The following is a 25795-nucleotide window of genomic DNA, read 5'->3' as shown; positions in this document are numbered from 1 at the left end:
TCCCCCTCAACAAATTCTCTTTTAACTCATCTCATTTTCTTCAGGCCAGAGGGATGGCCATGAGTACCCACATGGGCCCCAGTTGTGCCTGGCTCTTCCTGGAGTGTGTGGAATATTCTTTGTTCCAGTCCTATTCCAGCTCCAATCCAAAACTCTTTCTTTGATATATCACTGATATCATCGGTGCTGCTTCCCTCTCTCATCTGGAATTGGTAAAGTTCATTGATTTTGCTTCCAATTTTCACCCTGCCTTCATTTTCACCTGGTCTATCTCTGACTCCTCCCTTCCCTTCTTCAACATTTCTGTTTCCATTTCTGAGGATAGCCACTATATCCATTACAGACCCATTGATTCCCACAGCTATCCAGACTATACATCCTCACACCCTGCTTCCTGTAAAGACTCTTTCCCATTCTCGCAGTTCCTTCATCTCTGTCACATAAGTTCTGATGAGGCCAACTTTGACGTGGGAGTCTCTGAAATGTCCACCTTCTTCCTCAAGTGAGAATTCCCCAGCACCTTTGTTGACAGGATCCTCAACCAGGACCGACCCATCTCCCACACTTCCACCCTCACCCCTTCTCTTCCCTCCCGCAACAGCGATAGGGTTCCCCTTGTCCTTACCTACCATCCCACCAGCATCCACATCTAGAAGATCATCAGATGCCATTCCTACCATCTCCAGCAAGATGCCACCACCAGACACATTCCCTTCCCCTCACTTGGCCATCTTCCACCCTGGTCCACTCTTCCTCCTCCCCCAACAATAACACCCATAGCCCTACGACACTTTACCATGTAACCGGCGAAGGTGCAACACCTGCCCATTTACCTCCTCCATCCCCAGTTTCAAATGGGCAAAACATACCTTCCAGGTAAAGCAACACTTCACCTGCACTTCCCAGAATCTAGACTACTGCATTTGCTGCACTCAATGTGGTTTCCTCTACATTGGGGAAATGGAACATAGATTTGGCAACCGCTTTGCAGAACATCTACATTCTGCTCACAAAAAAGACCCTGAACTACCCATTGCTTGCCACTTTAACACATCGGCCAACATCTCTGTAACTGGCTTGCTGCAGTGTGGTAGCGAAGCTCAACAGAAGCTGGAAAAACAGCACCTCATTTTCTGCATGCGGACCCTTTAGTCCTCTGGACTCAATATCAAGTTCAATAATTTTAGATCCTAAGCTCTCCCATGTCCTCGCCTCCTACCCCTCACACCAGGCCTTGTCATTACATAGCCTGCTATTACACATTATCTTTTATTAGCCTCTAACAGTCCCCATTAACAGCTATTCACCCTCCCAGCCCGATTGTTAACAACTCATTTGTCTGTTCCACTGCTTTTCTCTCCCTTCGGGCTCTATCCTATCGTTTACTCCCTCCCTATCTTCCGCGTATAAACCGCCATTTTCTCAGCTACCATCAGTTCTGAGGAAGGGTCGCTGGACCCAAAATGTTAACTCTGATTTTTTGCTTCATGGATGCTGCCAGAGCTGCTGAGCCCTTCCAGCAACTTGTGTTTTTGTTGCTGAGTTTCTCCAGTGATTTCGGTTTTTATTGTTTCAATGACGCTGCCTTTGTTACCAGACCCTGGTGGGGAGACTTGCCATCTTCTCTTTTGTGTTTGTTGACCCATATAGAATAGAGATCTGCGTTACAAAAAGATTGCAGATTCCAAAAGTATGTCAATGGTTTGTCGTTGTGACAACTGTTGGAACCTCCCAGACTAGCATGAACTTGCATTCCGTCATCAGTTGGGGCCATGGTTACAGTTTATACATAATTGGTTACCGTGCTCGTAAAGGGGGTTAAAACATGAAACAAATGTGCTAACAATTAACCTTATGCCTTAAACTAAATCTTAAGCAAGCTTCAATAACAGCATTCTTGTTAAATACTTGGGAGTCCAGTGGAATAAACGGATACGAACCCAGGGGAGACGCAGGACCAGTTGCATTTACAGCAGGACAAAAATGGGATTGTTTCTTTTGACTTTCTTTCAAGGTAAGCAACCAGTTAGGTTGAACACTGGGCAACTGGTAAATCCAGCTTGCAAAATGCTGCTGCTGGGCAGTTTGGCTGAGTTTGGCTCAGGTCTCAGGCTGCGTCATTCTGCAGAGGCAGGGTGACCGCTTCTCAGAACATCTACGTTCTGCTCGTAAAAAAGAACCTGCGCTGCCTGTTACCTGCTGCTTTAATGCACCACCCTGTTCCCTGGCCAACATCCTTGCCTCTGGCTAGCAGTAGTGTTCCAGCGAAGCCCAATGCAAGCTGGAAGAACAGCACCTCATTTTCCGCTTGGGGACCCTGCAGCCCTCTGGACTCAATATTGAGTTCTGTAATTATAGAGCCTAAACTCTCCCATGCCCCAGCCCCATACCCCTCACACCAGGCCTCGTTACCACATAGCCACACTGCCTTTTAAAAACCAAAAGATCTGTGGAGGCTGTAAATCAGGAACAAAAAAAAAGTTGCTGGAAAAGCTCAGCAGATCTGGCAGCATCTGTGGAGAAGAAAACAGAGTAAATGTTTCGGGCCTGGTGACCCTTCCTCAAACCTTTGTTTCTGTTCCTGATTTACAGCATCAGCAGTTCTTTTGGTTTTTATTTAGCATTTAACTCACCGCCACCTCTTTTCCAGGCACGCCCACCTTGAAGAAGTTCTGTTCCTCTCTCCGACAGGATTTCCATTCCAATCTCTCTACTTGCGCAGCAACTTTAAATTACAAGGTGGAAAGTCTGGTGACAGTGATCGCAGGAACCCAATCTGCACGCAGCAAGCTAACATAAACTGCAGCATGAAGATAACCAGATAATCTGCTTTTGGGACATTGATTGCAGGATAAATATTAACCAGAACACAACTTTGCTGCTCTGTTATGAGATCTTTTACACACATCCAAGAGAGCAATTGGGACCTCAGTATAACTAAAGACATCAAATTCAGAAGAGCAGCACTTCCTCAGTACTACACTGAAGTACGAATCACAGTTCCTGTGTTCAAGTGTTGATACGTGACTTCTTAAGAGAGACAATAGCTTCTAAGCCGTGGCTGGCATAGAGGAAAGGGATTGCAGGATAGGGATTGTTGTATGCACTGTGGAATTAGTAATAGCAAATAGTAGGGCCTATCCAACTTCCTGCTCCTAAACAAAAACATTGGAGCATGGTTTCACAACAAAAATCAAAGTGTTAAAATTCCTTAGTAAGCAGTGGTCGAGGATCTTAACAAGAAGAGGCACTTGTCTTAACAAATTGAGTTTATTGCTTAATAATAACAGTTACAAGTTATGTTTCATTGTTATACAAAGTAACTAACACTAGCGAGAGACAATGATGTTACACCTCTCTCCTTGGAATCTCCAGCTAAAATCTTCTTTTTTCCCACCTGTGAATGTGTGAATCAGATTGAGCAAGATTCAAAATAGCCTCCAATTAACCCTTTCAAAAACATTACCTTCTACCACATCTTTCATCAAGCATTATACCCCATACCCTTTGTACATTCGGGTATGTAACTATGCTTACATTTATTGGTACCACACCTCCACTCCCACACAGCACCCAACTGCCCCATTCACCCGTAGCCAAACCTGTGACTTCACAAATTGTGTATCTTTGGATTTGGAAGGTCAGTGGGCTGTGGGCCCAGTACTGTTGACCTGAATTCTAATTTTGATTTGGATTGGTCTGCAAATCGATTTTCTGCTGGAGGATTAGTTATCCCTTGGTTGTTCTCCAGAGAGGATGTTGTCCTTTCTAAGGCTGATAGTTAATCCATGTTATCTCAATCTCCTGAATTGCTGAGGAAATCTTCACTGCTCACTCAACAACAGTCTCCTAATATATCTGGGGAAATGTCTATTACGCTCTGTGGGAAAAAATACTTTCTCAGTTCAAAACCCAGCGGCAGCAAGTCAAAGTATGCTTAAGCAAAGTCAACAAGAACAAAAGAATGACCAAAAAATGGACAACGATTCATTGATGTTGCACTGAAGGATGGCCAGATCAACGTTTTTAATGAGTTGGCTTTGAATACATACTTGAGCATCAATAGCATTTCAAACTCATGAAGATTACGACTGAAGACTAGTTACTGTAGCTTCCCTTTAGGAATATGTCTTGGAAAGGATGCGCTGGGGCTGTTTCAACATTGCTAGCTGTACATCGAGAGCTCAGGCAACAGTGCGTCAGCCAGAAATATCAAGTGAGAATGAAGACCTCATATCTCATTGTGAAATTTGCAATTACACAGGCTGGTCAGGAATACAAAGCAGTTCAATCCACGCTGAGAAAAATTAGGATGACAAGAAAATGCAGAGGAAGCAGAAAGGAATTAGCAGCGTAACCCTTTGAGCTCAATGAAGCATGTTTAGCTGTAGTTGTTCAGATTGCAAAACAGTACATGAGCCAACTGAAATTGCAGATTTGACTTTGACATCAGATAATGAGATGGCACAATTTCAGGAGAAATCTTTCAATGTTTCATCTTCCAAGGGTCTATTGTCAGTGCCAATGATGGAGATAATGATAAGCAAGCAACAATCTTCCAGTAGCAAGGCTGGGAAAGGTAAGCTAACAAACTGTGGGGCTGGTTGAACACAGCAGGCCAAGCAGTATCTTAGGAACACAAAAGTCATTAGATTGTCTTCAGCATGACAAGCACCACAGCAATCTACCAAACATGCAGCCTTTAAAGAAAATAAAATTGAAGAGCGGGAGAGAGGAGAGCCCAGAGACCGTCAGCAAAACCAAAACAAATGTGTAACAGAGAGAGAGACACCAGATAAAGCAATGTGAGGAGAGTGTGAGGAAAGAATCTACAGGAGACATCACAGGAGAGTCATAGCTTGATTGGTTGGTGAATAGCTGCTATTAGGGACTGTGTTTTTCGATTCCAGAACCTTTTAAAAAAGAGTAAACTTCTAAACTAGCACTGTGTAACACAGAACTGAGTGGCACTTTCTACTCATCTAGTGCAAGATTAAGTTAAAAGAGGCTAAAATTAGATTAAGAAAAGTAAATTGAAAGTAAAAGTTAACGTATGGCAGTACATTTCAGCCAAATGGAATGTCTGTCCTGTGGCACGTGGGGAGTCAGGGGCATTTCTGAAGCCCTAGGTGAGCCATTGTGCATAAAGTGTTACCAGCTGCCTAAGCTTAAATTACAGGCTTCAGAACTCAAAAAGTTGTAGTTACTGGGATACATCCGCAAGACAGAGACTTCTATGGATGGCATTCAGAAAGTAGGTCACACCGCAGTTCCGAGCTAATATGCTCATAGAGTATGGATGACAGCCAGGCAGTTTGTGAAAAATAAAACAGGTAGTGCAGAATCCCTAGAGGTCCCTTTTACTAACCAGTTTCCTGCTCTGGGTGTTGGAGTAGAGTAAGTAAAGCTAAGGGCATGACACCTCAGGTGGCCCAGGTATGCGGGACGGAGGAAAGCGAGCCAAAGGACAATACTGCTGGGAGTTTCTTTATTTATTAGTACAAACAGATATGTCTGCAGGCATGGCATGTTTCCTGGGATGATGTATTGCTTCCTGAGAGCTAAGATCAAAGTTGTCACAGAACAGCAACAGGTCATTCTTCTGGAAGAGGGAAAACAGCCAGAAGTCACATTCAACATTGGTATTGATGACATAGATAGGAAGGAGGATGTGCAACTACAATTGGAATTAAGCGAGCTGGGTCAAAAATTTACAAACTGGATCTCCTAAGTAGCAGTAAACTCCAGTTTACTCCCATAGCCTTGTATATGTAAGTGCAGAAATTGTAAGATAAGGCAGGTGAATGTGAGGCTGGAGAGATGGTGCAAGAAGGAAGTCTTCAGATTCCTGGGACCCTGCGGCTGGGCTTGGGGGAGATGGCACCAGTACAAGCTTGATGGGATGTGTCGGAACGGAGCTAGGACTGCATTCCCTATAGGAGATTTCACTAGGGCTGTTGGGGAGGTTTTAAGCTCACTTAACAGGGATATGGCAATCTGGAGACAATATTAGGAAGCTATAGCAAAATGAATGAGATGCTGGGAGAAAGTCACTCTAGAAAAGTAAAAATTGATGTGTGGAGTCAGAGTAAGGGAGAAAGTAGTGAAGTCTAAATCGGGGTTATGTTGCATGCATGTGAATGTTAATAAAATAGGTAGTACAAGTTGCAATGTGGGATTATGATGTTGATTATGATTATGATTATTATACTGGGGGACAGGCTCAAGGAAGGACAGGTCTAGGTGTTTAATGTTCCTGGTTACAGGGAAAGACAAAAATAAATGGAGGCACAATGGCATTTTTTTTGTTAAAGAGAATATTGCAGATTATTAAATGAGTGAATCAATTTGGCTCTAGGAAAGAAATAAGAAAGGCGTAATTACATTACCCAGTGTAGATTACAGACCACCAACCAGTAGGAACATTGAAGAGGAACACATCTGTGAGGAAATTACAGAGAAGCATAAACATTATGGATGTAATGAAAGAAGAGAGTGAATTAGAGATACTGTACAGATCAGTGAGGGACAACCCTTCTAAGATTGAGTTCAAGACAATTTCCTACAGCAATATGTGTCTAGTTCAACCAAAGGAGGCAGCCTTAGATCTGCTGCTTGAGAGTGAGTAAGTCTCAGTCAATCAAGTGTCTGTGGGGGAGCAGTTAGGCGACAGTGATCATTGCATCATAGGATGATGGTACAAGATGACATTAGTCAATGCACAGTAAGAATAGTTAGCTGGTGGAGAATCAACTTCAATGCAGAAAGAACAAAACTGGGCAGAATAGATTGGAACCAAAGGGAGGTGTGTAATATGCTAGCTCACCTATGGGCCACCATCAAAGAGAAGATGGCTTGGGCACAATCACAGTGTTTTCTCCCAAAAAGGGAAGGTTGGATAAACCAATCTAGAGCTCCCTGGATGACAAAGAGAATAGAAATTAAGTTAAATTGGAAAAATTGTGCTTTTCAGGTCATTTACACAGCTGAGAACCGAGCTGAGTGCATAAGGTTCAGGGAGAGGTGGAAATGAGAGAAAAAGTGAGGGTTAGAAAAAAGACTTGACATAAAAGGAAGTCCCAAAATCTTCCATAAGCACAGCAAGAATAAAAGGCTGGGAAAGGAGGAGTAGATTAGGGACCAGAGTGGGGATTTACACATGGTGGCAAGAGCCGTAGCTGTTCTTTAAAACAAAGCCTTTTCATCTGTCTTTACCTGTTAGGCAGACGTTTCCCAGACCATGGGGAGAAAGGAAGAAACCATTTTTAACTGGAAGGGTTAAAAATTGATGAGAAGCAGATAAGTTGTCAGTACTAAAATTTGACAGGACACTGGGACTGGACAGGACATTGAAGGATGTTGAAGTAAGAGAGAGTGGAATTTGCAGAGTCTCTGGCAATAATTTTTGTTTATTCCCTGGATTCGGGGTGGTTCATCAAAAGGTTGCAAAGATAAGCCCAGCGGTTACAGATCAGTTTTACTTTGGTAGTAGGGAAATTTCTAGAAACAATTATTTGGGATAAAATTAACCGTAACATGGAAAAATGTGGTTTGTTTCAAAAGAGTCAGTGTGCATTTGTAAAGGGAAAATCATGTTGAACTAATTCTAGTATGGTGTTGGGTTTCATTCAAGTTTTGCAGCTGAGATGCTATTTAGTTTATTTGGTAACACTCCTATGAGGCAAGTTATTGTAGGTAAGTTATTGTTGTCCATTGCACCAAATTTAGACATGACTGAGAAATTTGGCTAATTTGTTTATACAGATTGTGATTTACAGTTTATTTTTATCCTTATTTATACATAACAATGCTAAATCTGACAAATTTACTAAGGTCAGTGACAGATCTTCCTGCAGCAAGTATAAGCTTCAGGCAGTCGCTGACTGTTTGAACAAGGAGTCCATCTGACTTCGTGAGCATAGCTCTTGAGTAGTAACAGAAAGGAGTGATCAAATGCAACTTGTGTCTATCATGTGGTAGACCATGATTTTCAGCAAAAGTTTGGGGATTAGATTCCATAATTCCATCTGTTTCTGCCCCTGCAGTAACAAGTGAGTCATGTCTCCCATTCTGTAAGAGGTGACTGGTAGGCTTAAGTTGTGGTTAAGTCATGGGTCGAAAAAGTGTTTTTTAACGTAGAACATAGAACAGTACAGCACAGAACAGGCCCTTCAGCCCACAATGTTGTGCCGACCATTGATCCTCATGTATGCACCCTCAAATTTCTGTGACCATATGCATGTCCAGCAGTCTCTTAAATGACCCCAATGACCTTGCTTACACAACTGCTGCTGGCAACGCATTCCATGCTCTCACAACTCTCTGTGTAAAGAACCCGCCTCTGACATCCCCTCTATACTTTCCTCCAACCAGCTTAAAACTATGACCTCTCGTGCTAGCCATTTCTGCCCTGGGAAATAGTCTCTGGCTATCGACTCTATCTATGCCTCTCATTATCTTGTATACCTCAATTAGGTCCCCTCTCCTCCTCCTTTTCTCCAATGAAAAGAGACCGAGCTCAGTCAACCTCTCTTCATAAGATAAGCCCTCCAGTCCAGGCAGCATCCTGTTAAACCTCCTCTGAACCCTCTCCAAAGCATCCACATCTTTCCTATAATACGGCGACCAGAACTGGACGCAGTATTCCAAGTGCGGTCTAACCAAAGTTTTATAGAGCTGCAACAAGATCTCACGACTCTTAAACTCAATCCCCCTGTTAATGAAAGCCAAAACTCCATATGCTTTCTTAACAACCCTGTCCACTTGGGTGGTCATTTTCAGGGATCTATGTATCTGCACACCAAGATCTCTCTGTTCCTCCACACTGCCAAGAATCCTATCCTTAATCCTGTACTCAGCTTCCAAATTCGACCTTCCAAAATGCATCACCTCGCATTTATCCAGGTTGAACTCCATCTGCCACCTCTCAGCCCATCTCTGCATCCTGTCAATGTCCCGCTGCAGCCTACAACAGCCCTCTATACTGTCAACGACACCTCCGACCTTTGTGTCGTCTGCAAACTTGCTGACCCATCCTTCAATCCCCTCATCCAAGTCATTAATAAAAATTACAAACAGTAGAGGCCCAAGGAACCTGTGGAACCCCACTCACCACTGACTTCCAGGCAGAATATTTTCCTTCTACTACCACTCGCTGTCTTCTGTTGGCCAGCCAATTCTGTATCCAGGCAGCTAAGTTCCCCTGTATCCCATTCCTCCTGACCTTCTGAATGAGCCTACCATGGGGAACCTTATCAAATGCCTTACTGAAGTCCATATACACCACATCCACAGCTCGACCCTCATCAACTTTTCTAGTCACATCCTCAAAAAACTCGATAAGGTTTGTGAGGCATGACCTACCCCTCACAAAGCCGTGTTGACTGTATTTGATCAAGCCATGCTCTTCCAGATGGTCATAAATCCTATCCCTCAGAATCCTTTCTAACACCTTGCAGACGACAGACTTGAGACTTACATTTTGTAGGGGCTTTGCAATGCCATTTTGTCCCCATGGTATTGCAAGCCTGTCAGTATTAAAACAAAAACTGAGAGTGCCGGTTTCAATAATACACACCAATATCTGACCTTAAAGAAAGGTATGTTTACATTTGTATCAGATTTTCCACACCTCAGGATGTTTCAGAGATAATGGGAACTGCAGATGCTGGAGAATGCAAGATAACAACGTGTGAGGCTGGATGAACACAGCAGGCCAAGCAGCATCTCAGGAGCACAAAAGCTGATGTTTCGGGCCTAGACCCTTCATCAGACCCTCTATACTGTCAACGACACCTCCGACCTTTGTGGCCTGAAACGTCAGCTTTTGTGCTCCTGAGATGCTGCTCGGCCTGCTGTGTTCACCCAGCCTCACACTTTGTTATCAGGATGTTTCAGAATGCTTTACCACCAGTGGAGTCTTTTTGAACTGCACTTCTGTGATGCAACAATGTCAGAGCAGGCTTATATCACAGTAGCAATACTGAGATAATGTTTTCAAACCATGATGGTCAGAAATGCGCTCTTCTTCAATAGAGAGGCTTGACACATCCATGAGAGAAAGTGGACAGGGTCTTAATTTAGTTAGTTATCCAGAAGCAGGCCCCTTTGACAAGTACTGCTTGTGCAGATTGTACCTCAGTTCTCTGGAGTAGTATTTTAGCCTTCTGACTGTCATTGCATTTCCTGGAAAGCTCAGCTTAGAGTTTCATAATCAGAAACATTGCATATTAAGTTTGTATTAGAAATTTCTGATCATATTTGCTGTGTTTGTGGCAGGTAAAGTGATGACAGCATTCACACTTCTTTTCTAAGTGTCTTAGAACTTGGTTCAAAGGTGCTTTAGCAACAAAGTCATCGTACAGCAGGACCTGAACAATGTAGAAGCCTGGGCTGGCAATATGGCTGTGTAACATGACTGACAGGTTGTGACCATCTCAAAACAAAAGTAAGCCCAGATGTCACTCCTCTCACCTTCAACAGGCATCAGCGAGGTTCCTCTCGTTCAGATATTGGAGGTCACCATTAGGCAGCAGCTGTACTGCAACAGCCGTGTTGACAATGGGTACAAGAGCAAGGCAGAGGCAATAACATATGTATTTGTCATGACCTATCTAGCCTTTCTGCCACTTGCAACGTTCCAGTCTGGAATATTCTCTATAGCCAGTACAACATTCAAGGAGCTTGACAGTGACCAGAATACAGCACTTGCCTTGCTTGGCGCTCCTGGGTTTAATAGCCCACAGTGCTCATCATGGACTCATTGTGTCTATTGTAAATTCATTCGAGATGATGTACTTCAGCAATCTACCATGGCAACTTCAGGAACATCTCCCTTTCCTGAGATGCTTCCAGCCAAGACAGCTAAAAGCACACCATGACATACAAATTCATTTAGGAATGACACACAATTCTCTCTTGGAGTGTATAATGCCATTCTTTCGTCATCAGCTCAATATCCTGGAATTATGGGTGAATGGAGACATAAAAACCTTTCAGAAAATGCAGATGTCCTCATTTTATTTTGTTTTTCTTGGCTTCAGTCTGTGTTCAATGCACGCCACTGTCAGTGTTTTAAATTGAGGAAGCAAGAACTTGTAGGTTTGTTGTTGGGCCCGAGGCATAAACCCTGGGGTCTTGTTGAGATTCAAGCAGGTTTATTTTGATCTTCAGCAGTACTGGGTTTGGCTACTAATTCAATGTTTAAGTTTAATTATTCCTCAAAAGGAGAAAAAGAATTGTGATTTAACATATTGTGAAAATAAATTGTTTTGGAAATGTGGCAGAGATGCATTTATTGTCCAATCTTATGTGTCTTGTAGTAATGTTGATGGGCTGCTCTCTTGAATCCCTATGGTTAATGGTGATCTAACAATATTGGATCAGTGATTCCCAGCCTCTGATATGCTCTTGTAGCCACAGCGCTTATCCAGTTGAGCTCCTGATCAATACAGGATTTCAAGACTGAAGAATTTGGAAATGACAGTGTCATTGACTGTAAATGGGTGGCAGTTATGTCCTCTCTTGTTGGAGACAGTAAATGTCTAGCTCTTCTGTGATGTTACTTCTATTCCAATTAACAAGAGGACTGTTTTATGAGGGCATTCAGAACTTTAAAAGACCCAATGGAATTTGACACTGGCTATGAATACAAGGTAGTAGTCATCCTGAATTACACTTCCTGACAATATTAACAAGGAAAGACATCCACCCCTCGTCCCAAGAATAGCACCAAGTCATAATTTAAGACTTCAATACAAATTAGTGGGACTCCTTTTAGCTCAATTTGACCTATAGATCTGTCAAAACAGATTTGGAGATGTGTACATTACATCAATATGCCCAGCGCCTGACCCTAACTATAAAATGGACATGTATAGGACTCCTGTGGTACAGTGGTAGTGTCCTTGCCTCTGAGCTGGGAGACCCAGGTTCAGGTTCGAGAGCAGTACAATAACATTCCTGAACAGAATGATGATACAGGAAAATATTAAAATGGGTGTGTAGTTCATCAAGAAGGTTTCTCTTCCCTTTTACAGTGCTCTGTTGGAAGCAATGCTGTAATTTTTGTCGGGAATCACTGTTGAAATTCTTCCTCTTGATGTTTTCCCTGGGACCTCCTCCACTGCCATTGATGAAGGGCAAATTCTGATACTTGGGGCACATACAAGTGGCCAGTGGGGCAACCATGCAGCTACAGCAGCTCACTGTACTTCTGACCCAGTCAGCGCTCCACTTCCAAGAATGCCAGCTGCTAGTGGGGCCGCGAAGAGAATGAAAGCGGGTGCCTTCCTTTTCAGTAAAGCATAGATTCATGTGATATAAGAGAGGCAAGCCCTAGTAATGGGAAGGAAGCTCCTCCCCCGACCTCTCCAAGTGCTGCATTCGTACTGCAGGGAAGTCTTTGTAGCCAGATGTGCACCGGTGGTGGAGGGAGTGAAGGTTGGGATGGTTAGGGCTATCCTACTATTGGCAAAGTGAACCTTCAGCGGCCCCCTATTCTCTGGTCAACGTCAAGGTTGGCCTTCACACATAGGTCTGTCATATTTTACCAGCACCAGCCCTCCCCTCCCAATATCCTCCTCCCTACACTGTTCCTAGTCTTAACATCCAGGTGGACCATTAAATTCTCATCCCATGCCAAGAGTGGAAAATTGCTTAACAGCTCAGCATCTTTGACAAGGACAAAGTAGCCCATATGACAGCGACACTTTCTATAAGAACCGATTTCCGCCTAGCACAAACCTTCACATTGTTTTTATGAGTAACACTTAATGCAAATTGAAGTCTTGTCTGAAGTTATTCCCTTTCTGCCCAGAGCCCCAGCTATCAATGCACAAAGAAAACCAGACGCACTTCCCCAGGGATTCATATTGTCTATTTATAGCTTGCCACCACATTAGGTTCAGCTGAGCACATGATTTTGCATTTTCCTGTAGAAACATTGTTCAATGCATTTATATTACAGGATATGATAGAATATCTGGGCAGCAGTCCTTCCTGCGATTAGGCTGTAGCCATGATGACCTCATTCTGCTAACCGAACATCAACACAGGATGTGGGATTTTGAACTTTTAGCATTCCTGTTGTTTTGTTTCTGCTATTAGAATGTCCAGTTGATATTGAGTGCTGTAAGATATACCAACAATACATGCCATTTTTTTTTCCTTCGGTTGTTCTAAACAAATATGTCAAGTCAAGTTCCCTGATGAAGGGTAACTTTGTATGTTGTGCACCTAGTAACTCAGTTGAAAAAGAAAGGCTAGGTTTTGGTGTTTGCTTGAAGCGTAGGTCAGACTGTCAGTCAAGCCTGTATTTTCAACGAAGGGAATTTGGGCTAAAATAACGTGGTGATCGCACCTGGCCATTTTAAAAATTGATTATTGATGGCTACCTATAGATCAGTCATGAATCAGCCTAATGTCAATGTTCTATTTATTTGTATCACTTTGAAACACTGAGAAGAATTCAGCCTTCAGAAACCAGTAATTTTTCCATTCATTCAAGGTTTTACATGTCATCTCGCAATAAGTAGTCCATCATTAAGCATCTTAATGAGATTCTCATTTTGGAAGGTTCCTTTAAATAAATATGTTATGTTCTCTCTTGTTGGAGATAGTCAATATCTAGCACTTGTGTGATGCTACTTCTATTCCAATGCAGAAACAATTAAAAAGAAGGCTGCTTTCTGACAAAAATATAAAGGCTGATGATTTGCATAAACCAAAAGAAACTCCAGGCAGAATCACTGCTGCAGTCACAACCTGGAAATGAGTTGGGCGACGGGCAATTAATTATGTGTGGGCAAAATATCAACTTGCTGAGGATAGCATGAAAGTTAGGATTTTAAGTTGATGGCAGATTAAGTGCTGATTCTGATTGCCAACAGCAAGAGGTCAGCATGTATTTTTAAACCATTAGCATGGAATATATGACCAGGAGACAATCATCGATTGTTACAAAACCAGTAACGGCCCAGTAATGTCCTTCAGGGGAAAGACCAGGCCCTTAACAGATCCACAGTAATGTCTTAAGGATGACCAAAGGCAAGGCAAGGGTCAAAGATGATGCGGGGAAGGTCAAAGGTGATTGAAAAAATGTGCAAATGATGGCATGGCCATTAATATTCAGATAGTTGATCCTCTGGAGGTAGGTTGAGATGCAACAATGCCCACAGCTCATGTGCCAGTACCCTGGTAGAAGGTTGGAGCATGCTGCTTTGAGGCCTCATTGCTATTGGTATAGTTAAGCCATAAACAAATAAAAACTGAAAGAACTGCAGATACTGGAAATCAGAAGCAAAAAATAACAACAGGAATTGCTGGAAAATCTCAGCAGGCCCGGCAGCACTTGTGGAGAGAAATCAGAGTTAACATTTCAGTGGCCCTTGTTCAGAACTGCTTGATTTCCTTAATGCTGCCTCAAGAAATGCGACAGTGGAAGTGACACTAGATCTGCACAATCCTTCTGGACCATTCTACAGTCCCATGATCTTTGGCACCTAGAAGGGAAAATGTTGCAAGCCTTTGGCATGAAGAAACCATTTGCAAAGTCCCATCAAAGCCATATACACTTCTGGACATGGAAAGAATGTGCTCATGACTCAGTCTAACACTCTCCAATTCTGACAGGGCCCAGCTAAGAACTTTGCCTGCACCTGCAAAATCCAGGCTGCTTCAGCAAATGCTGCTGAAACAATAGTTTTCGAGGGGTTATATACAACATATGTTGGCTTGTTAACAAGTTTCCAATTAGCCAATCCAACAACAGTTCATAGGGTAGAATACAGGAACAAAAATATCTTGCTGCAATTATACAGAACTTTGGTGAGGCCACACCTGGAATATTGTGTGCAGTTTGGTTGCCTTATCTGAGATAAGATGTTCTTGCTATCGAGGAGGTACGGTAAAGGTTTCCCAAATTGATTCAGACTCCGGAAGAATGATTGAGATGCTTAGGATTGTATTCACTAGATTTTAAAAGAATAAAACGGGAGTCTCATAGAAACCTATCAAATTCTAATTAGACTGGTTAGATGCAGGAAGAATGTCCCTGATGATGCAGGAGTCCAGAACAGGGATCATAGGTTAAGGATAAGGGATAATCCTTTTAGGACTGAGATGCAGAAAAATTTCTTCACCTAGCCTGTGGAATTCAATACCACTGAAAGTGTTTGAGACTAAAACATTGTGTTTTCAAAAATGAGATGGGCATAGCTCTTGGGGCTAAGGGTTTCAAGGGAAATGGGGGTAGGACATGATTAGGGTATTAAGTTTGATAATCAGCCATGATCCTATTGAATAGTGGAGAAGGCTCAAGAGTTTGAATTGCCAACTCATGCTTCAATCTTGGATGATTCTATGTTTCCCCAGGTTTGCTGCTACTTCTGAGGCTCCATAATAGTGTTCTCATTGCTCATATCAGCCATCATTGACTTTCAATGAAGCATCAAGCCCTTAAAAACCCCAGCTTGATTGCTAAGAGATCAACAGTATGACCACTTACCACATGAGAAAGTGATCAAAATTCCATAATTATACACTAATTTGCAATTTGGCCATTCTTGTCACTGTTGTGCAGTTTGAAGATGTTTTCACACATTTTTTGACCACTATTTCTTGACACCACCCCAACATCTACAGCTGGGTGGAAGCAGTGTGCTGTGCACTATGATGTCTCTGCGTTAAATAACCTTGGTGGCTATCCTCTGGTGAAAGGGGAAGCTTGGAAATGTTCTTGACATTGGTCCTTGGTTGATGCTTCTTCACGTGCTGGTAGAGAGCACGGCATTGTGCTTTGGGTTTCTCTGGGCAATAGAATTTCTTCTACACTGTGGCTATTTCCAAAGGAAAACACAGTGGTGGAATTGACTGGCATCTCAACACCGGGAATGCCTTAGTCATATCGAGAAGTCTTTTTCAGGTGTTTCTTTTCTGGATATTGTCCGAGGACTATATTTCAAGGTTAGAGCCATATCAGTTATAAAGCTGCCATTTTTCAAAACTGGATCATGGTCTCATTAAAAATTAGATGTTACTCACAACTGTTTCTCCATTGCAGTTGCTGTGCTTCAGCAAATTACAGCCTCTTGTATTGGTTGTCGATGTAAACTTCAGCCCCAGGTGGATGAGGTGGAAAGGCAATCTGTGAAAGTTACCTTTCACAATTGCCATGGCTGTTATCACATTTTAATGCTAACACTAACTATTTACACCATCTCAGATTTATAGGGAGCCTGGGACTTTGTGCTTACTGGCTGTTGCTGTTATGTTGCATATACACAACTGACTGAATACTCTTTGCTGGCTGCATTGTCTAGAGGGGGAAGGAGTGAAATCGAGGACCTGTTATACAAAAGCATCATGTTGTAATGGTATGTTAGTGTTTTAATGATACACTGCCTGTCTGGTTTGGGACCTATGCAATAACACAGCAGTGATTATCCTTTCCATTATCAGACTGCTATCTTCAATCTTGTGTCTTCTTTTGGCAATATTTAAGGTCTGTTCTACCTAGCCATTGTTAGGTAGAGGGATATTTCTAAACTTTAGAACTTAATAATTTTATTTTTAACAATTTTCTCTTTGATGACCTACTTGCTGTCACTCATGCTAGAAAGTGAACATGTTTTGGCAAGGATTAACAATGTTAACATGACACACAAACATATGAATTTGGAGCAAAAGTAGACCTTACAGCCTCTTGACCCTGTTCTGCCATTTAGTAGGTTCATGCCTCATCTGTTTGTGAGAGAAATTCCACATTTTATCTACCATCAAGAGCTCTTGATTTCCCTGCCTGACAAGAATCGATCCACCTCTGTCTTAAAAATATTCAATGACCTGCCTTCGCCACCTTCTGACGCAGAGTATCAAAGTTACACAACCTTCTGAGAGAAAGAATGCTCCTCACCTGTCCTAAAATGGTGACCACTAATTTTAAAGCAGTGTCCACTACTGCTGGGCTGAACACAAGAGGAAATATCCTTTCCACATCTACATTGTCAACGCCAATCAGGAGCTTCTATACTTCCATCAACTTACCCCCCAACTCTTCTAAATTCCATGGAAACAAGCCTAGCCTTTCTGGCCTCTAACACCACCCACTTATTTCTGGTATCAATCTACTTAACCTCCTCTGAATGGCCTCTGATAACTTTACATCCCTCGTTAAATAATAAGACCAAAACTACAATAGGACTGGAAATATAATCTCAACAATGGCACGTATAACTGACACATTTTTATGTTTGATTCCTCTTGTAACAAAGCATAACATCCCGTTATCCTTTCTGATTACATGTTTAGCTTCATACTAATGGTTTTGTGACTAATTCAACAGAAAGCCTGAATCTCTCAGCACCCTAAAATTCTGCAGTCATTCTCTGTTTAAGTAATATTGTTCAGTAACATTACAAACTCCACTCCAGGTGTGTTCTGTCCATTCTACCTGAACAAGGTATCTGTTTGGTTGTTTTGCATTTCCCACTGCTTGCTTTTAATTAAACTGTAATCCTTGCATAATTTTGATGCTCCCTAGATTTATGTCATGTACATCCCTTACTGTCAGCAGACAGAAGAGGTTTATGCCCCTTTCCAGTTTAGCTTGGATTTGATCTCCAACCCTATGGGTTAATTGTTATGCGCAATGGACATTAAAGTTCATTCCATAAAGAACAAATCACTTTTCTTTGGGCCACTACATTGAATAAATTGTTTGGAAGTTCCTTATTAAAGTAAGCACAGCCCAGTTCCAGATTGCTGTTGGCATATAAGTTCTCAGAGCATCAAATGAGCTACTTATGTGACTGACTGAAGCAACGCAGTTGGGTAATGTCAAGAGTTCACAGTCTGAAAGTTAGCACCTTGTCCAGGAATGTGAAATGTCTCTGTGTAAATCTCTGCCTTTCAAGGTTGAGCATGTAAGATGGCCTTCAGCCTTCCCCTCATTCTAACAGATATTAATGTTTTCCCAGTGAGCACCTTCTCCTTTCTAATTTCTGGCAGACTGTGCAGACTATCGTTGTGAGAAAGCCATCTTGTTATTAGGCCAGGAAAAGCAAAAAGGCTGTGCAAAGTATTCCAGTGGGAAGCACAGAGGACTGCTAGCATCAGGGATTTCCTCATGGGTTTTCCAGTACCAGTTCACTATCATTTGCAGTCATTAAAATTTCACAGCATCACCTATTGCCTGTCAGCCCCTCTTTCTGGAGTTACATTGCTACATAAAGAGATAAATTGCTTCAAATCAAGTCAGTAGCCTTCAGTGAGATTTAGAGAGACAAGCATTTACTGCTGTCGGCCTTCATAAGGCAGCTGCTCACAAGGTGGAGGCGGAATGGGGATCCTGACTGGAGCTCGTCAGCTCCGACCATTTTTCTTTCTTCTTCCCTCGCTTTTTCTTTTTTTCCTTTGGTTCTTCAGGTTTTTTTGCTTCTCTACTGATCCTCTGGAGGGAGCTCGGTCATGGAGGCAGCAACTGTGGAACTTTGACGATCGTCCACGAGGAGGCCGGCGTGCCCGCGGGCAGAACCCTGGTGGTCGGCGGTGTGGCGGTTCCTTTGGTGCCCGAAGCGGTGCCAGAGCGGGTCTCTGCAACGATGTGGCTAACCCATCAACAGAGAGAGGCAGCCGGCAGTCGACGATGTAGCAGTGTTGGGGAAAGATGCCGGGATTGGTGAAGCCATTAGGGGTCATGGGCCGAAGCCTTGTGCGTGGCAGCTAGCATCACTTTCCCGGTTGAGGTCAGGCAGTGGTGGTCAGCAGTGAAGGTGGGCAGGTGGGTCTTAGCCCAGCATGGGCGAAAGCGTGTCCAGTGCAGGGGAGAGTAAGCCCTCTTGGGGAAAGCCCATCTTGGCATGCCTACAGGCCCGTGGCTTAAGAAAGAACTGTGATGTTTGACATTTTAACTTATTTCTTTACTTTTCTACTGCTGTAACTAAGGTTTTGCACCTAAAATGCCACCGTGTGGTGACATTGTACATTTTCACTGTACTTGAGCATGCGTGACAAAACCAAAATCTAATTCTCGTATCCCACTATATACTAGTGGCTTTAAGAGATGAGGAAAGCTGGGCTTTGCTCAGCAAAGATACGGCATGAAGGGATTCGAAAGCATGGCAAATTACAGCTGCAACAAAAGTCATTCACTCTAACAGATCCGCCCTGGCTTACAAACTGCACAGGCCTCTTCATTCCCCTTCATCCAACACCACTACAATATTCATCTATTCCTGTCTCCATTATGTGTTTATTTAAATTCTTCTACATCAATACCAGTTGTCTCAGTTAACTGCCTCCCTGCAGTACCAAGTTTCAAATTCTAACCATTCTCAGGTGAAAAAGCATGTATTTTTTCTCTCCCTGAATTCCTGATTGGAATTATCAGTGACTGTCTTATCCTTCGGGTCTTTTCGTTTTGGTCTCTACCATATAGGAACATAGCCTCCGCCTCTGCTGGATCAAACCCTTTCAAAATCTGAAAGATCTTTACCCAACCAGCCCTGGGTGTCATGCCTACTGGGGAAATGCACTGGAACTCAGGCCCGTTATTCCCAGAGTCAACAGAAGAGTTACAAATTTATCAAAGTCTGCAAGGCTCCCAATTTCCCTGTCAGAAAGACCCAGGCTGACAGAACACATGATTCAAGTTTGTTGTGTGCTTAGGAGAAATGACTATTTATTGTAAATAGATTCTAACTGCAATAAGAAAATTATGAAAAGTCAATAAAAGGCCATAAGATTTAGAAGCTGATTTTTTTTCACCATTCATGGGATAAGGGCTAGATCAGCAATTATTTCCCATCCCTAATTGCTCTGAGGGCAGTTAAGAGTCACCCGCAGGTTAGATCAGGTGAGAATGGTAGTTTCCTTACCTAAAGGACTTTAGTGAGCCAGATGGTTCTTTCTGACAAGTGAATAATGATTATCATTAGACTCTTAATTCACATCTGCCATGGTAGGATTCAAAACTGGTTCCTCAGAACATTACCTGGGTCGCTGGATGAAAAGTCCAATAATGATACCACTCAGTCATTGACTCCCATACAATAGGTCCTGTACTCATTCCTCAAATTAGGCCTTTTGGATCATTGAGTCTGCTCTGCTGATCGACCATGGCTAACATGTTTCTCAACCCCATTGTTCTGCCTTCTCCCCATATCCTTTGATCCCCTTACCAATCAAGACCCTATCCATCGCTGTCTTAGATATACTCAATAATTTGGCCTTCACAGCCTTCTGTGGCAACATGTTCCACACATTCGTCATTCTCTGGGTGAAGAAATTCCTCCATATCTCTGTTCTAAAGGGTTTTCCCTTCACTCTGATGCTGTGTCCTCCAGTCCTGGTCTCTTCCACGAGTGGAAACATCTACTCCAACCCGGCCTCTCAGTATTCTGTAAGATGCAGTCAGATCCCCCTCGTCGTTCTAATTCCTGGCAAATATGGACCCAGAATCCTCAACTACTCCTCATATGACATCCCTTTATTTCCAGGATCATTCTTGTAAACCTCTGGATTCCTCCGATGACAACAGGTCCTTCATTAGATAGGAGGTACAAAACTGCTCGCAATATTCCAAATATTGTCTGAGTTTTATGCAGCCTCAGCAAAACATTGTATTCCACAGCTCTTGTATTCTAGTTTTCTCAAAATTAATATGAAAGTTGCATTTGCCTTTCTTATTACCAAGTAGCCCTGCATATTAATCTCAGTAGAATCCTGATTTAAGATTCCTAAGTCCCTTCGTGTTTCGGAATTCTGAAGCCTTTTCCCATTTAGAAAATGGTCTATGCCTCTATTCTTCCTAACAAAGTGCATAGCCTCACAATTTCCTACATTGTTTTTGATCCACCACTTCTTTGCCTGCTCTTCTAGCCTGTTCAAGCCCTTCTGCAGCCTGCCAACTTCGTCAACACTACCTGTCCCTTTACCTAGCTTTATATCATCTGCAAGTGTTGCAACAATTCCTCAACTCCTTCATCCAGCTCATTAATATATGACATGAATAGTTGTCACAACAGTGACCCCTGTGGAACTCCACTAGTGACCAGCTGCCATCCTGAAAAAGATGCCTTTGCAACTAATCTCTGCTCTCTGTCAGCCAGCCAATCCTCTATCTTTGCCAGTACCTGACCCCTAACATCATGGTGTCTTATCTTATTTAGCAGCCTCCTGTGTGACATCTTGTCAAAGGTTTTCTGAAAATTCACACAGATCAGATCCAATGGCTCTCCTTTATTTAACTTGCTTATTACCTCCTGAAAGAATTCTAATGGGTTTATCAGGCTTGACCTCCCCTTGATGAAGCCTTGCTGACTCAGTCTTATTTTGTCATGCACTTCCAAGCACTCTGCAATCCCATCCTTAATAGTGGTCTCTAAAATCATATCAATGTCTAACCAGTTCATAATTTACTGTCTTCTGCCTCCCTCCCTTCTTAAACAGATGTATTACATTAGCCATTATCCAATGTTCTGGGACCCTCCCTGACTCCAGTGATTTCTGGAAATTCACCAACAATGCCTCCACAATCTCCTCAGCTATCTCCTTCTGAACACTGGGATGTAATCCATCTAGTGAAGATGATTTATCAGCATTCAGACCTTTTAGCTTCCCAAGCAACTGTTCCTGAGTAATGGCTGCTATACTCAATAAATAATAGCATGATGCCAGAAATACTTACCCTAATGCTATGACAGCTATAGTGAGCAAATTTCCTCAGGAGCATACTTACTTTCCTCTCATCGCTACTAAAATAACTCCACAATGATCAGTATCCTGTCACCACGTCACCCTTTATTTACACTTGCATAGTTGTACAAAATGTGGAGGAATGGAATTGTGGGAGATATAGCGGTTTGGATCGCAAATTGGCTTGCTGAAAGAAGACAGACGGTGGTAGTTGATGGGAAATATTCATCCTGGAGACCAATTACTAGTGGTGTACCGCAAGGGTCGGTGTTGGGTCCACTGCTGTTTGTCATTTTTATAAATGACCTGGATGAGGGCGTAGAAGGATGGGTTAGTAAATTTGCAGATGACACTAAGGTCAGTGGAGTTGTGGATAGTAACGAAGGATGCTGTAGGTTGCAGAGAGACATAGATAAGCTGCAGAGCTGGGCTGAGAGGTGGCAAATGGAGTTTAATGCAGACAAGTGTGAGGTGATGCACTTTGGTAGGAATAACCAGAAGGCAAAGTACAGGGCCAATGGTAAGATTCTTAGTAGTGTAGATGAGCAGAGAGATCTCGGTGTCCATGTACACAGATCCTTGAAAGTTGCCACCCAGGTTGACAGGGCTGTTAAGAAGGCATGCAGTGTTTTAGCTTTTATTAATAGAGGGATCGAGTTCCGGAACCAAGAGGCTATGGTGAAGCTGTTCAAAATTCTGGTGCGGCCGCACTTGGAGTATTGTGTACAGTTCTGGTCACCGCATTATAAGAAGGATGTGGAAGCTTTGGAAAGGGTGCAGAGGAGATTTACTAGGATGTCGCCTGGTATGGAGGGAGGGTCTTACGAGGAAAGGCTGAGGGACTTGAGACTGTTTTCATTAGAGAGAAGAAGGTTGAGAGGTGACTTAATTGAAACATATAAAATAATCAGAGGGTTAGATAGGGCGGATAGGGAGAGCCTTTTTCCTAGGATGGTGATGGCGAGCACGAGGGGGCATAGCTTTAAATTGAGGGGTGAAATTTATAGGACAGATGTCAGAGGTAGTTTCTTTATTCAGAGAGTAGTAAGGGAATGGAACGCTTTGCTGGCAATGGTAGTAGATTCGCCAACTTTAGGTACATTTAAGTCGTCATTGGATAAGCATATGGACGTACATGGAATAGTGTAGGTTAGATGGGCTTGAGATCGGTATGACAGGTCGGCACAACATCGAGGGCCGAAGGGCCTGTACTGTGTTGTAATGTTCTATGTTCTATAGTCCTTGATACTAATCCAGCTCCCTCAAAGCCAGTTCTCACATTGAGCAGAACCATTGACACTCCTGTTCATATCTGTCAGCCAGGGCTCTCTGATTGAACTAGGTTAACAACCTAACAGACCAAAGACTAGGTTCTCCCAGCAGTTTTTGTAATAATGCAAAGACTATTCTTATAACCTCTAAATAGATGCAGACATGCATCTTATTTACTCTCTGAGACTCTTCTCAATAGGCCAGAAGGTAGCTACCCTCACAGATCATCTGACCCCCTAAAGAATCCACACACCTGGAAGATACAGGTAGCAGCATTACACCATCTAACAGGTATGGAAAGCTATCCTCACAAAGATTTCTTCACTGCTATCCCCCCTCAGCCTCTGCAACAGCCAAATTCTCAACATCTGTGATTTTTCCCACCATCTTATTTCATCATTTTTCCTCTCTTCTGAGATCACACACATCTTATCTTCTCTAAATGTCTCTCTATTTTCTCACCGTAATCCATATACAGAGTCATCCCTTGACACTGCCATCTTATGGTGTCCAGCAAATTCCATCCTAAAATCCTAAATATGGTCTGTATCATTTCTGTGTATCCCTCATTATGCACATCCCCCTTTCATTCCCCTATCCCTTTTGTATCCATCTGGAGAAAATAATATCCCTATTCTCCATGCTGCCCTTCATTGACATCATTCCAAATGAACAGCACTGATTTAAACATTACTCCTCTATTGTTGCCAAATTAGTAGACTGCCCATCCAATTTCCAAAACTGAATGAACACAAATCCTTTCCAGTTACGTAGTGGGAAGATTGCAGCCATTGTTTTCAGTTCCCACTCCAAACTCAATTCCGAAATGCTAACTCTGATTTTTTTCTTCACTGGCACTACCAGTCCTGCTGAGCTTTTCCAGCAACTTCTGTTTTTGTTGCTGATTTGCAGCAACCACAGTTCTTTCCGTTTTTCCCCAGACCCCTACTCCACTTTCCTCGGCAACAGCTCCAGTAAAACAGACTGTCCAAAACCTTTAAGTTGATCATCCAATCACACAAAGCTCATATAATTAGAAAGCTCACCCACTCCCACCTCTCTAACATCTCTAGTTTCACTCCTGAGTCAGCTCCTCTGCAGTTGAACCCTCATTTATCACTTTTGATCCCTGTCAACATTATTATTCCAGTATATCCCTGACTGGTATTCCTTGTTCGATCCACTAATAAACTAATAGCTATCCAAGTCTGCACTACCTTTCTCTTCACTCACACCAAGTCAACCCTTTTGACCTACATTGGCTTAAATCCTGTTTTATATGGCTGACGACTCAATGCTAAGCCCTGACCAACGTCTAACATAAGATTTCCTCACTGTTTTTTCATATAGTTTGATGCTACGCTGTGCATCTGGATTCATAACAAACTGGTTGCAGAGCAGGTAAAATCAAAAAATGTCTTCATGCTTAGATTTCGAAGTAGCTTATTTTATTCTACCTTGAACTAAATATTGCTAATCTTGTTCTCATGGATGTTCTTTATGTGTTCCTGTCTATGTTCTGTTAAGTCTCTACAAAGTTCTAGTGTCGTGTTCTGTGTTCATTCCAAATTTGTGGATGCGAATGAAGTTACAACATTTAAAAGACATTCAGTTAAGTATATGAATAAGAAATTGTCAAAGAGAGGTGGACCAAGCACAGGCAGGTGAGACTAGTTTACGTTAGGATTATGCTTGTTTGGACTGGTTGGACCAAAGGGTCTGTTTGCATGCTGTATGACTCCATGACTCTCTGATTAATCTACCTTATTCATGCGTTTATGCCCATAACCCCCAATAATCCCTAAAGTTCCAGTGTTGTGACTCCATAATCCTCCAGTCAGTACTCTAGTGCAGTGTGAGAGGAGAGATAAGAGAAACTGCAGATGCTGGAGAATCTGAGATAACAAAGTGTGAAGCTGGATGAACACAGCAGGCCAAGCAGCATCTTAGGAGCACAAAAGCTGATGTTTCGGGCCTAAACCCTTCATCAGAGAGGGTCTAGGCCCGAAACATCAGCTTTTGTGCTCCTAAGATGCTGCTTGGCCTGCTGTGTTCATCCAGTTTCACACTTTGTTATCTCTAGTGCAGTGTGTCTGTTCTAACTCTACCTACACTGTGCTATTTATGCTCAGTGATGTGCAGTTCTGTGGCATCATCACAAGATTTCACCAGGATCCTGAAACCCTTAAACAACAATCACAAAGTATGATATCACCTCTTTCATATTTCCAGTTCTCAAGTACGGACCCAAAAGTTTGAATGCATTGCAGAGACAGGCAATTTGCAGATAAAAGAAACTCTAAGTGCCAGAGCACTCACTCTGAGTAGGGGACCAATTGCTGTTTAAAAGGAGAGCAACAAGCATTGCAACCCTCTTTAAACCTCAAGCTCAACATTGTAATGTGTCATTCTCTGACTTATGATTTCGAACATTTTCCTGATTCCACCTCCCTCCACTTGATAATTTGTTCTGTTCGCTTTGTGTGAGTGTGAATTCAGCGTAGATATTTTCACTTCTGGTAAGTTCCATGCTTTGCTTCACAGAGTTTACAACATTACTTGATCTTTAATTTCCCTCATTAATACATATTGATTAGATAAAACATCTTTTATTAATTCAAAACTCAATTGTACTAACTTTGGGTATGTTATGGTCCAGACACAACTCCCTCAAAATATATCAAGGAAATAGCCTAGACCCTAACTTTTAATTAAAGGCAAGTATAAGGTGCTGTGTTCCAGATATGACTTGATTGTAAGGCATTAAGCCAAACACATTTTATTCTTATGACACAATTAAAAAACAATCAAAACAAGAAGAATGGACATA

The 25795-nt window shown here is 42.4% G+C and overlaps 1 protein-coding gene across 8 annotated transcripts in view; it reads right to left on the bottom strand.

Moving 5' to 3' along the window:
* Positions 1–2970, bottom strand: part of LOC125458823 (diamine acetyltransferase 1-like) — an 88823-nt gene extending 85853 nt beyond the window's left edge. For 3 of the 8 annotated variants that reach the window (XR_007248907.1, XR_009446719.1, XR_007248910.1), the window contains exon 1: positions 2634–2970. Coding sequence is in view for 2 of the 8 variants with exons in the window: in XM_048544530.2 (XP_048400487.1) it covers positions 2634–2700 (67 nt within the window). In the remaining 6 variants the exon portion in view is untranslated. The remainder of the gene's footprint in view (positions 1–2633) is intronic. The other 5 variants (XR_007248908.1, XR_007248909.1, XR_007248906.2 and 2 more) reach the window with 4 other exon arrangements.
* Between the last annotated feature and the right edge of the window lie 22825 nt (positions 2971–25795).

Source organism: Stegostoma tigrinum, chromosome 15 (genome assembly GCF_030684315.1).
Source record: "Stegostoma tigrinum isolate sSteTig4 chromosome 15, sSteTig4.hap1, whole genome shotgun sequence".
NCBI lineage: Eukaryota > Metazoa > Chordata > Chondrichthyes > Orectolobiformes > Stegostomatidae > Stegostoma > Stegostoma tigrinum.
Note: the sequence above shows the minus strand (reverse complement) of the source record. Positions and strands in the feature narration are given on the sequence as shown.